This window comes from Oryx dammah, unplaced genomic scaffold, assembly GCF_014754425.2.
Source record: "Oryx dammah isolate SB20612 unplaced genomic scaffold, SCBI_Odam_1.1 HiC_scaffold_26, whole genome shotgun sequence".
NCBI classification, from domain to species: domain Eukaryota; kingdom Metazoa; phylum Chordata; class Mammalia; order Artiodactyla; family Bovidae; genus Oryx; species Oryx dammah.
In genome coordinates, this window is record NW_024070210.1 from 89,181,499 (window position 1) to 89,194,155 (window position 12,657).

At 41.7% G+C, this 12,657-nt stretch overlaps 2 protein-coding genes across 3 annotated transcripts in view; one reads left to right on the forward strand and one right to left on the reverse strand.

The window, feature by feature from the left end:
• The window catches only part of TXNDC16 (thioredoxin domain containing 16), a 90,675-nt gene extending 88,683 nt beyond the window's left edge, over positions 1–1,992 (reverse strand). The window contains exon 1 of one of the 2 annotated variants that reach the window (XM_040225863.1): positions 1,911–1,992. The gene's annotated coding sequence lies outside the window, so the exon portion shown is untranslated. Of the gene's footprint in view, positions 1–1,778 lie in introns of both variants that reach the window. The other variant, XM_040225862.1, reaches the window with a different exon arrangement.
• A 619-nt stretch (positions 1,993–2,611) lies between these two features.
• GPR137C (G protein-coupled receptor 137C) overlaps positions 2,612–12,657 on the forward strand; it is a 56,760-nt gene continuing 46,714 nt past the window's right edge. The window contains exon 1 of the mRNA XM_040225865.1: positions 2,612–3,031. Coding sequence (XP_040081799.1) covers positions 2,612–3,031 — 420 coding nt within the window. The remainder of the gene's footprint in view (positions 3,032–12,657) is intronic.

Below are 12,657 nucleotides of genomic sequence, written 5' to 3' on the forward strand. Positions count from 1 at the left end.
CCCCATGGACTGCAGCCTGCTAGGCTGCTCTATCCAAGGAATTCTCCAGGCAAGAATACTGGAGTGGGTTGCCATTCCCTTCTCCAGGGGATCTTCCTGATTCAGGGATCAAACCTGTGTCTCCTGTTTCTATAGCATTGGCAGGTGGACTCTCTACCACTGAGCCCCCTGGGAAGCCCATGTGTGGTTTAGTCTCACTTTGAGTAGAGAATTTGGGGAAAAAAGAAAAACCCCTTCATGGAGAAAATCTATTCATGACCTGGTTCACTGATTATAAAACATACAAAAATAAAACATGCCAGAAATAAGTGGCTTTCCTGATTTTGACAAGTGCCTAAAAGCACATAACTCTGAATCCATGCTTAGTTGATGTGCTTAAGCACATAACTGCTGCTGCTGCTGCTAAGTCACTTCAGTCGTGTCTGACTCTGTGCGACCCCATAGATGGCAGCCCACCAGGCTCCACCGTCCCTGGGATTCTCCAGGCAAGAACACTGGAGTGGGTTGCCATTTCCTTCTCCAAAAGCACATAACTGCAATCAATTAAGTCACTGGGGCGAGGAGCTCTCTGAGCCCTTTCAAATCAGTGTACTGGCCTAACCACATTCTCTATGAATACATGAGGCAAATGCCTTATACTGCAAACAAACAAACAAACAAAGATCCTTCTGTAGAGCACTGATATTGGATTCGGCCTGTGAACTTCTCACTCCAAGTTTGCCCTCCTGTAGGTTGGCTGCATGGCACAACCTGCTCAGCTGAGTGTTTCATCTGAGGGATCTTCACAGAACAGTACCAGACCTCAACATCCATCAGTTTGTCGGCACACCCTATACAGAACTCAGAACACACCAACATGTGGTGCCTGGCTGAACTGCTGTCCCACAATCTGGAGACTTTTATTTTCTCTGTGAATCTCTTAGCTAGGAAAGAAGGCAGCAACACGCTTCTTAGGATGGTGAGTTAGGAAAGGCTGAGTCTTAGCTACACAAATAAATGTAGCAGTGTCTTTCACAGGGATACTTAAATAACCTATCCTAAGGGGAACACAAATGATTCTCTCATCATTTTGCACTACTTTGCTCATTTTGTTACCAAACAACTCTCCTCCCCCCAAGTCAACAAATATGTCAGTCCACTGTATGTGGGAAGATCTATTTACTCCTCACTTATTTACAGCATTAAGTAATATAATACAGCATTTGTTTCCTTATCTCTGAGCCCTAGATACAGCGCAACCATCCACCCACACACAGGTCCGGTCTTTGAAGGAATACATCTGGAATTTAAAAAGCACAGACTATTACCCTTTTCCTCTCCAGACATCCATCATATACTTAAAATTCTGATTCTCTCGTTTTGCCTAACTTAGCGCTCACAGTATGTTTCCAAATTCTAAGTTTTAAATGCCCACTTCCTCCCTACTCAGAGACAGTTTCCACACCCATCCCATTCTCTTTCCACTCCCTTTCCATATCCCATTCCACTCTCTTCTGGAACATGTCCTGAGGGAGGGAAAGGTCTCTTACTTAGACCTTCCGTTCAGCCTTCGCCTCATTCCTCCCCACAAAGGGCTCACTTTTTATGGGCGCTCACGCTAGGGAAAAAGAAGAAAACAAATAAGAAGCATCCAGGTGAGGCCCTATTTAAGCCAAACTCCACAGCCGGGTGGTGCGGTCATTGCTGAGGTAGACCCACCAGGTCCGAATGCCGGCAAGCATCCCTGCTTGCAGATACCATAGCCCTCGTCTCCAGGACCCGCGCTGCCACCTACGTACCCGAGACCTGAGGACAAGACTTGCCGGCTGGGATCTGGACTGCGGACCGACAGTTCCCTCCACGTGAAGGATGAGAGCCAGAAGGCGGGGCCGTGCTCTGCCTGCCCAGTAACCGCGAACCGCTCCCCCTACCTGAGAGCTCACTGTCCTCCCGCCTCCGCAGCAGCAGCCTGCACCGCTCGTCTGAGTCGGACGCCTGAGCAAAAAAACAACCCACGAGGCTCCTCCCTGTCCTCGTGGGCCTTCTGTGCGGCCTCTCCAGCCAATGGGAAGCGCAGGGGGCGGGCAAGAGCCACCCCGGTGACAGGCGACGTCTAGTCCGCCCGCCAGCGCGAGTAGGCCGTGCAGTAGTTGGGCCAATCGGCAGCATGGTTGGGGAATGAAGGGGAGGGAGCAGGCGGGGAAAACGAACACCCAATGAGATCGTGGGGTCTCTGAGCGACGGGTCCTATGGCCTGTGGTCTTCCGAGCGCGGCGCCCAGGGGGCGTGCCCTCCTGGGCCAATCGGCTGGAGCCCAAGGTGCGGAGCGAGCGCCTCAAATGCTCGGGTTTCTCAGCTGATTGTCTCCAGCCGAGAGTTGTTTTTTGCATCCACCGAGCCGAGCCGGAGCAGGAGGAGCCGAGACCCCCGGGGGTGGGGGGCCGAGGAGAGGAGGCGGGGTCCGAGGAGCCGCGGCTGCTCTCCGCGGGGCTCTGGGTCCTGTCACGGCGCTTCCTGGGGTTGGAGGTTGGGGTGGGTGGGGGGTCAGAGGGACATCCTTCTCCCCCTCGACGGCGGCTCCGAGTCCGGCCCCTTCCTTCCCGCGCTCTTTCGCCCGCCCCCCAGCCCCCTCATGAGGGTGTCCGTGCCGGGTCCGGCGGCCGGCCGCGAGCCCTCGACGCCCGGCGGGGGCGGCGGAGACGCGGTCGCTGCCGCCTCAGGCGCCGCGGTGCCTGGCTCGGTGCAGTTGGCGCTGAGCATCCTGCACGCCCTGCTCTACGCCGCGCTCTTCGCCTTTGCCTACCTGCAGCTGTGGCGGCTGCTCCTGTACCGCGAGCGGCGGCTGAGTTACCAGAGCCTCTGTCTCTTCCTCTGTCTCCTGTGGGCAGCGCTCAGGACCACCCTCTTCTCCGCCGCCTTCTCGCTCAGCGGCTCCTTGCCCCTGCTCCGGCCGCCCGCTTACCTGCACTTCTTCCCCCACTGGCTGCTCTACTGCTTCCCCTCCTGTCTCCAGTTCTCCACGCTCTGTCTCCTCAACCTCTACCTGGCGGAGGTAAGGCGGGAGGACCGGCACGCGGGGCCGGGCGGGAGAGAGGGGCCGCCGCGTTTCACTCGGGCTGAGGATCAGTGTCGGGTTGGGGGTGGGGGGTGGGTGGGGTGCGGACCGGGAGAAGCGGATCCGAGAGCAGTCCGGGGAAACTGAGGCACGCCTGGAGTGTGCGCCAGGTTTCTGGCCCTAAACTTAAGCAGCCGATTGATTGGACTACTGAGGGGCTTGGGGAGTTGGGGAGGGGTGGGGTGCGGGTGGTGAGAGAGAGTGTGTGTTCAGACAACTTGAAACAGCAGGACCAGCCTTTGTCTGGCGTTCTGGCCCTTGTAAGTGAAGGTGTCGGTGTCACCGACAAAGTGGCATCGCAAGAAGTAGCAGCAGGGGTAGCTCTGCCGAAGCTGGACTCTGTTGAGAGAGGTTGGATGCTGAGGTAGCAGCAGCTCTGCTGAAGCTGGACTGCTGCCAGCCATTACGTCACCAGGCAGAGCTGTTCCTCTGCTATTGTTACTGCGTTTCTTTTATTAGAAGCTTATATTCCCTCCTGCATCTCCTTACCCGGGGCTCGATAAGCCTCACACAGATTCCGTTCGATAGTTCCCCGGCAGGGTTGATAATCAGTAACCAATCCCGAGGGTCAGTATAAAGACCTCCGTAAAGCCCCGAGTGTGTTTGCCCCAGTGGCTTCATGCCTCGACTATTTATTCTACCTTCTAAAGCCTAGTCTTTTTTTTATTTTTTCCAGCTAATTAAGAGAAAATACTAGTTTAACCTGCACCTATTGCAGAAACAAACCACTAAACTGTTTTTGCAATAACTTGCTTAATAGCTGGCACCTAATCACACCCCCTTTCTCTTTTATGAGGAATTGCTGGTTGGTTTGCATTGTTCTGCAGCGCTTAGGTATTTGACCCATTTCAAACAGGTTTGAGAGTGTAAATTTATCAATCATGTGTGCCAGCTAGTGGTATTTAAGCCACGGAATTTTGAGAATTACCCCCCCAAAAAGAACCGACAAAGAAAACACCCCACTCCCCTCCCCCCCCCGCAAAAAAAAAAAAGCTTAAGGAGGGGAGGAAACAAGGTGACATCATATGCTTAATACTGACTAATATAGAACAATATTGGTCTATGCAGCTAATCCTCTCAAAGGCTTTTGGAGGTGATGAGAATTAACATGGTTCTGAGCAAAAGTAAAAAACATTTGAGGCAGATTGTGTATTTGTATTTCCTGCGTAAACCAACTCTTCTCCAGTAATAGCTATGAAGTTGAATGCATAATTTTAAAAGCACAATCATAAATTCAGCTTTTTACCACACTAAAAACAACAGTTAAGAATATGTAACAATTCCCAATCATTTGGAAGTCCAAGCAATACAGTGACAAAAACCCAAACAGTAAGCAGAAATAAAAAGCACGGGTAAATAAGTCAAATAAACATGCCATAGTCACATCATTTATTTGCAGGTGTTCTGATCTTCTGGTTGTTGCTTAAACTGTTACAGTACTTCAGTCCTTTATAGTTAAGCTGATACACTGTATTCTCCCTGGCAATTTCTGATACACTACCAGCACATCTCATCACTAAAACTTTGCTCTAGCTTCAGATATAGTTTGCCTAAGCATGATTAGCAGTCCTTAAGCCACCCATATCAGATAATTTGTTTTTTCCTATACCATTTTGACTAACAAAGTCATATTAATGAGGCATTGTAAAACAGTTGGGCATTTCATAAGTAGCTAAACACCCTTTTACTTTTTCTTGAAATATAACATATACAATAAAGTACATAAAGCTTACATATACAGGTAGGTGAAATTTTATATATGCATACACTCATGTTACCACCACCCAGATTAAGATATGCATCATTTTCAGTGCCCCGGAGGTCCCCTTGGAGAAGGCAGTGGCACCCCACTCCAGTACTCTTGCCTGGAAAATCCCATGGACGAAGGAGCCTGGTGGGCTGCAGTCCATGGGGTCACTAAGAGTCGGGCACGACTGAGTGACTTCACTTTGACTTTTCACTTTCATGCATTGGAGAAGGATATGGCAACCCACTCCAGTGTTCTTGCCTGGAGAATCCCAGGGACGGGGGAGCCTGGTGGGCTGCCATCTATGGGGTCGCACAGAGTCGGACACAACTGAAGTGACTTAGCAGCAGCAGCAGCAGGAGGTCCCCTTGTGCCTTCTCCCAGTCATACTTCTCACCCTAAGGTAAACACAAATTGACTAAACATTATCACAATAGGGAAAAAGCATCTATATTTAAGCTTGAAATTCTGAAAGTATACTTCTACAGCGTAAACTACACAATATCCAGATTGGATTTTCAGACTTTTGATTGCTGTTATTCCAAGCTAGTGAGGAAGATATTTAAATGTCTAAAAGTCTTCCTATTAAATGGATATCTTATTTGTGTCGTGTACTTTTTAAAAAACAGTAAGGTTCTATTATCCTAGAAAACATAATTTGGAAAGAAGCTGGGCTAAAGTTTTTTTTTCCTTTTGGAATGTCTCCTAGAAAGAGTGTAAGTTGTTTGTCTATCCTTGTCTTTTTATAAAACGAATGATTTTAAGACACATAACTATACTTAAGAGAACATATTTTTACCTATTTAAAAAGAGACATTTTTAACCAGAAATCATTTCCATATTCAATAGAAAAAATACAAAGGAATCTGTATTTAAAACAGTTCAGTTCAGTCACTCAGTTGTATCTGACTCTTTGAGACCCCGTGGACTGCAGCACACCAGGCTTCCCTGTCCATCACCAACTCCCAGAGTTACTCAAACTCATGTCCATCGAGTCAGTGATGCCAACCAACCATTTCATCTTCTGTCATCCCCTTCTCCTCCTTCAGTCTTTCCCAGCATCAGGGTCTTTTCCAATGAGTCAGCTCTTCGCATTAGGTGGCCAAAGTATTGGAGCTTCAGCTTCAGTCCTTCCAGTGAATATTCAGGACTGATTTCCTTTAGAATTGATGGTTTTGATCTCCTTGCAGTCGAAGGGACTCTCAAGAGTCTTCTCCAATACCACAGTTCAAAAGCATCAATTCTTCAGTGCTCAGCTTTCTTTATAGTACAGCTCTCATATCCATACATGACTACTGGAAAAACCATAGTTTTGACTAGACAATGTTTGTTGGTAAAGTAATGTCTCTGCTTTTTAATATGCTGTCTAGGTTTGTCATAGCTTTTCTTCCAAGGAGCAAGTGTCTTTGAATTTCATGGCTGCAGTCACCATCTGCAGTGATTTTGGAGAAGAGATTTTGGAGCTCCCCAAAATAAAGTCTCTCACGGTTTCATTTCCTCATCTATTTGCCATGAAATGATGGGACCAAATGCCATGATCTTCGTTTTTTGAATGTTGAGTTTTAAGCCCACTTTTTCACTCTCCTCTTTCACTTTCATTTTCACCAAGAGGCTCTTTAGTTCTTTGCTTTCTGCCATAAAGGTGGTGTCATCTACATATTTGAGGTTATTGATATTTCTCCCTGCAATCTGGATTCCAGCTTGTGCTTCTCCAGCCCAGCATTTCACATGATGTACTCTGCATATAAGTTCAATAAGCAAGGTGACAGTATACCTCACTGGAGTATTCCTTTCCCAACTTGGAATCAGTCTGTTGTTCCATGTCCAGTTTTTGAATTCAATTTTATATCAATTCCAAGTAACTGGAAGAACTATTGATCACTCGGAATGAATAAGGCTTTCCCAGTGAGTTCTTTGTATTACAGCAGAGTGGTAGGGAAAATCTACATGGTGACAAGTATAAAACTTAACATTTGACGTTTTTTTAAACCAAAAGACTCTTATATCTGTTTTAAATAGTTGTGCTTCTTGATTACCCAATCTGTCATATTAAATGCCAGTTTCATTTTACTTTTGACTTCTTTAAAGTATTTGTTGTATCCACTTCTCACTGATTAAAAACATATAGCAACCCACTCCAGTGTTCTTGCCTGGAGAATCCCAGGGACGGGGGATCCTGATGGGCTGCCGTCTATGGAGTCGCACAGAGTCGGACACAACTGAAGCGACTTAGCAGGAGCAGCAGCAGTAGTAGTTTAAAATTAAATTCTAACTTAAAGACTTAGTTACAAAGAACCATAGAGCAGTATAAAAATAAGGTTTGTAAAACAACCATTACTACTTCAAATACATTGTGTTAATTATTCTAAAAATAGGTTTTCAAAAAGTTAAGATTGCTTAAACCACTCTTTTCTTGACCATACTTGAATGGAATTCAGGTAAAGGGAGGTAGCCCTTTCTGAAATAATTAGATTTACATACTTACCTCCTGGAACAAATAGCTGGAAAAAAATAATAAACCTGTGCACTAAGTTTAAAACACCTATTGAACTTTTTCCAGCATGATTAATAGAACATGTACTTTACCAAAGAAAAGTTCACACTCCTGTACTTGTACCAGAGAAGGGTTCAGTCTTTAAAACAAATTATCTGATTAAACATGCTACCTACCATTGGAACAAGTAAAAGGACTTAAAATGAGAGTTGATAGTATCTTTGCAGTGTTGTTGATGCATGCCAAAATCAATGAGTTCACCTCCATGACCCATATTGACGTTTTTTTCTTGCAGTTTTGTAACATGAGTGCCAGTTGCTTAATCACAATAAAATGCAGTTACTAAATCACAATGCCAGTACAGCTAGGAAAATTAAATTCAGAATCTTAACTCTTACATACATGGCTGCTGTCATTGTCCCTGACATTTGATATATTCTTCCAAATATTGATGGAATGTCAGAGAACATGGTGGAATTCAACTTAACAGGTACTTTCATTTTGTTATAATGGTCTATGATTTCTCACAAAAGTACTTTTATCACCTAAAATAGAAACTCCCTAAGGATAAGAAGTTACTTTATTATATTTTAAACTCATAGAACAGTAGTGAATATATTTTTGGATGACAATCTTGAAAAGACCAAAATCTTGAAAATATTTAACCATCTAAAATTTGAGAGTTAATTTTGATGAATATATGAGGTAAATTATTTGTGTACTTTCTGAGATCTTTATATTTTGTGCCTAAAACATTGCCTGTGATGTGAATGCTAAGATTCTCTTAGATTTTCTTGGTTCAATTAGTTACTTCTGATTACTACAGGTAAAATCTTACTGATGAAGTTGCTTTAATATATTAGAGTTTCACTTAGCAAAACTATTTTTATATCATGGCAAATGGCCCATAATAATTAGGGCTTTGCTAATTTGGTTTTAACAATTTCTATTAAACAGAAAAGCCTGCAAAACAAATTAAGTCTCACCTCATGAGTCAGTTACTATCTACTGGAAACTATACTTTTCTCAGTGTTAGATTTTTATCCTTAACTGTGATTATAAACTGTTTTTATCCAAATCTACTAAGCTGTTCTATCCATTAACTTGACTCTATTTTTCTTGAGATCATCTGTAAAGCAAGAGTTTGAGATACGTTTCTATGGCAAAGACATGATTACAGTGTCTTACATTCTATGTGATTTAGTATTTTCAAAACACTTCACAACACATGTCTTCACAATCCCTATGAAATAGTTAGGTATAAACAGTGTGATTTTTCCAAGGTTTTATGTCTAATCTGTATCAGAAATGAGACTACTGTATAGCCCATGAGATATAAAGTCTTGTCAAGTGGTCTCCTGCCTATGAACTTTTCTGAATACCATTTATACCGCTTATTATTTAGTGTTCGCTGTTTATCTTGCTTTCCCATTTCCCACCATTTCAAACCTTTTCCACTCTTCAGCAAACTTTTTTCCTCCTTCTTACTCAGCTTATGACCCTCACCTCCTAGTTTATAGAAGTAGAAACCAGGGCCATCTGGATGAACAAAGACTCAGAGAAATGTCTTAAAATGCTGCAGAGAGCATTTAATCCCTTTCAGTGGATGATTGAGTTTGTAAGTGAGGAAGTTCTTCAGAGACAAGAAGCCATAAAAAAGTGAATGTGAAATTGTAAAGTACCACACAGATGTTTGTCTTGGGTTTTGGGGGTGGTTGCTTGCTGCTTCCTGCTAACCTAAATCCTGAATTTCAGTGTCTTGGGGTGACAACACATTGGTATGAAGAGGTGACATTGGAGGCAATACCTTGTTGTGAGGTCTAATCAGAGAACTCCTCCCCTCCAGTTTAAGGCTAGAATTCTTGAAATACACATCTTAAGTACATGAATTAGGGAGAAAGAAAAGTTTTCAGAGGTTGGTGGTGGAATTTGTGCTTGTCTCTGCCATGGCTCTAGGTGAAGGAGATACAAATTGAGGGAAAAGGTCTTCTCTGAAAATGCGTAGCAAGCTTATTCTCACACAGGTTTGAAGGCTGAAATCACACTTCTGTGATTTTAGAGGAGGAAAAAGCTCAACTGGAAAAATGTAGTTTAATGTTACCCTGACTTGGTGGTAACCTCAAGCACCTGGAGGGAGCAAATCCAAATAATCTGTTGAGAAGTATACTATAAACCCAGAATTCTGACAAAATTCAAAGGAACATGAGCTCAAAATGAAAAATCACTCTGAGGACTCTTCCTTTCAAAGATCAAAGATGTCAGAATTATCGAACATATAGTATAACATGTCTATTTATTTGATTTAATAAGGTAACACTATTGATACATAATAAATAATGTAAATTAGGCACATTTGGAAAGAAATCATTTTTTAATGAAAAAACAATTTAAATTACAAACTGAAATGAACTGAACAAATTAAATAGCTAAAAAGAAATCATTAAGCTGAAAGATGTGAGGAAGAAATCACCCAAAATATATCTCAGAGAAGTAAAAGATGGAAAATAAGAAAAGAGATTAAAGAATTAATATATAATGAGCAGGTCCAATGTATTGGAATTTTAGAGAAATTACTTAAAAAAATAATGACTTGGAATTTGCCCGAATTTATGAAAGATGCTAAATTTAAAATTCAGAGAGCAAAAAAAAATCCAAGACAGGTTAAAGGTAAATGAACAAAGAGTAATATCTTAAAATGCCAAAGACAAACTGTGTTTAAAACAACTCAATACAGATATTACAAAAAAAGGAATGAAAATTAGTTTATTTTGGCATTTCATTAACAACTAAGGAATCCAGAAGATGGTGAAACATTTTGAAAATGCTGAGAGAAAATAACCAGCAACCTAAAATTCTGCTCACAGTAAAACTGTCAACAACAGGAAAAAATAGAAGCCATGTTGGGGTGACATCAGCAAGATAGTGATGGACCCTCCATCCCCCTACAAACATACCAGTTCAGCAACAATTCACAAATTCCATGTGAGAAATCCAGAAACTAATAGAAAGTCTCCTGTATAGCAGGTGAACACAAAACAAAATCATCCAAACCAGTAAGGAGGTTTGGGACAGACTCACATTAGAGTCCCTGACCCCAGCACAGTGCCATACAATTGGGATGAGACCTAGCTCTGAGCTTCCCCCAAAGGAAGGGGTTAGTTCATATGTCCAGCACCCCAGTGTTTCGTAGGGTGCTCCCCAGAGGTGAGACCTCCTATCTTACCAGTCTTGGAAGTCTGAGGTGTGCAATACAGTTTAGCTACCTGGAGGAGAATGGGGATAGCACCTTCAGCTGGCAAACAATATAGCTCCCCTACTTCCTCAGCAGAGAGTGAAGAAACCTGGGCTACAACTTCCTGCTACTCCCTGAGGAGGGAAAGAGTTGATCGAGGGCCCCAGAGTCTCTGGAAAAGTTGGTTGATGACAGTATTCTGCTGTTCATGGCCAGTCCATGAAGATTGGGGGAGATACCTATTTTGTATAATACCTATTTTTTGTATAATGTATTATAATGTATAATACCTATTTTGTATAATGTATAACTAATGCAGAGAGTTGAGGCTGAGAAAAATGAATCAAAGATGTTTCAAACAAAACAAATATCCAGAAACCCCAAAGAAACAGAGCTATATAATTTGCCTGACAGAAAATTCAAAATGACTGTCATAAAGATGCTAACCACAGGCAACAGACCAAAGCATGAACAATTTCAACAAAGTAGAACTTCAAAAGAGATAGAAAATATTAAGGCAATTTCTGATCATCCAGTTATAGGACTTCACACTTCCACTACAAGGGGCATAAGTTCAATCACTGGTCAGGGAACTATAATTCCACAATCCACACAGTGTGAACAAAAATGTGTATATATATATATACATATATATATAAGTACAAAATCATGGAGCTGAAGAACATGAAAACTAAAGTGAAAAATTCAGTGGTTTGCCAATAGACTGGATAATAAAACGAGAAAGGATCAATGAATCTGAAGACAAATCGCTGGAAATAATTCAGTCAGAAAAAGAAAAGAGAATAAACAAAGCTAAAGGGACTTACTGGTACACCATCAAACCAATATACACATTGAATCCCAGACAGAAAAGAAAATACCAGAAAGGTTATTCAGTAGTAATGATGACTGAAAACTTCCCAAAAGTGGAGTAGAAAATAGACATCCAGATTCAAGAAGTCAAAAGAATATAAAGAAATGCACACACTTCAAGACATGTTATAATCAAATTATCAGAAGTCAAAGACCTTTGAATTTTGAAAGCAGAGAAGGAAAAAACTTGTCACATACAAGGGAACCCCTATAAGGCTATGAAAGATTTTTCAGCAGAAATTTCACAGGTCAGAAAACGAGCGGGATAATCTAATTAAAGGGATAAGGGGGAGGGGGTGGGCAGGGGACTGCCAAGCAAGAATAACATACTCTGCAAAATTATCCTTCAAAAAAATGGAGAGAGAATGATTTTCCCAGATAAACAAAAGCTAGAAGAGTTCACTACTAGACTTGTCTTATAGGAAATGCTAAAGCAAGCTCTTCAGGTTGAAAATGATGCTAAAAAGTAACACAATAGCATAAGTATGAAACTCATTGATAAAGACAAATATACAGACAGATACGGAAATTGTATTACTATAATGGTGTTGGGTAAATAACAATTCTGGTATAAAAGGTAAGAAAAATATAAAGACTATTAAGGATATTAAAAGATACACAAGATAAATAGATATAAATGATGACACTAAAAGGTTGGAGTGTGGGCAGAAGTTTAAATATAGAGTTTGTATGCAATTGAATTTAAGTTATCAGCTTTAAATAGACTGTTATATAGGATATTTTTGTAAGCCTTAAGGTAAACACGCACACATATGTTATAGAAGTTACACAAAAGTAAAAGGGAAAAGAAAACAACATGTATTAATACCAGAAATTAACAAAACAGGAAGACAGCAAGAGAGAAATAACTGACCAAAGAACTATAAGACTAATAGGAAAACATCAACAAAATGGCAATATAAATAATTTCTTTTTAATAGTACTTTAAATGTAAATTGATTAAACTCTGAAGTCAAAGGACATAAGAGTTGCTGAATGAACTAAAAAAATGAAAGACCCAACAATATGCTATATATAAGAAACTCACTGTCAACCTAAGGACACACATAGAGTAAAAGTAAAAGGATGAAAAAAGATGCTATAAAAATAATAACCAAAGAATGTAGGTGTTACTTTAGTTAGACAAAATAGGCTTCAAGTCAAAAACTGTCATAAGAGACAAAGAAGGACATTATATTATGCTAAAAGGGTGAATC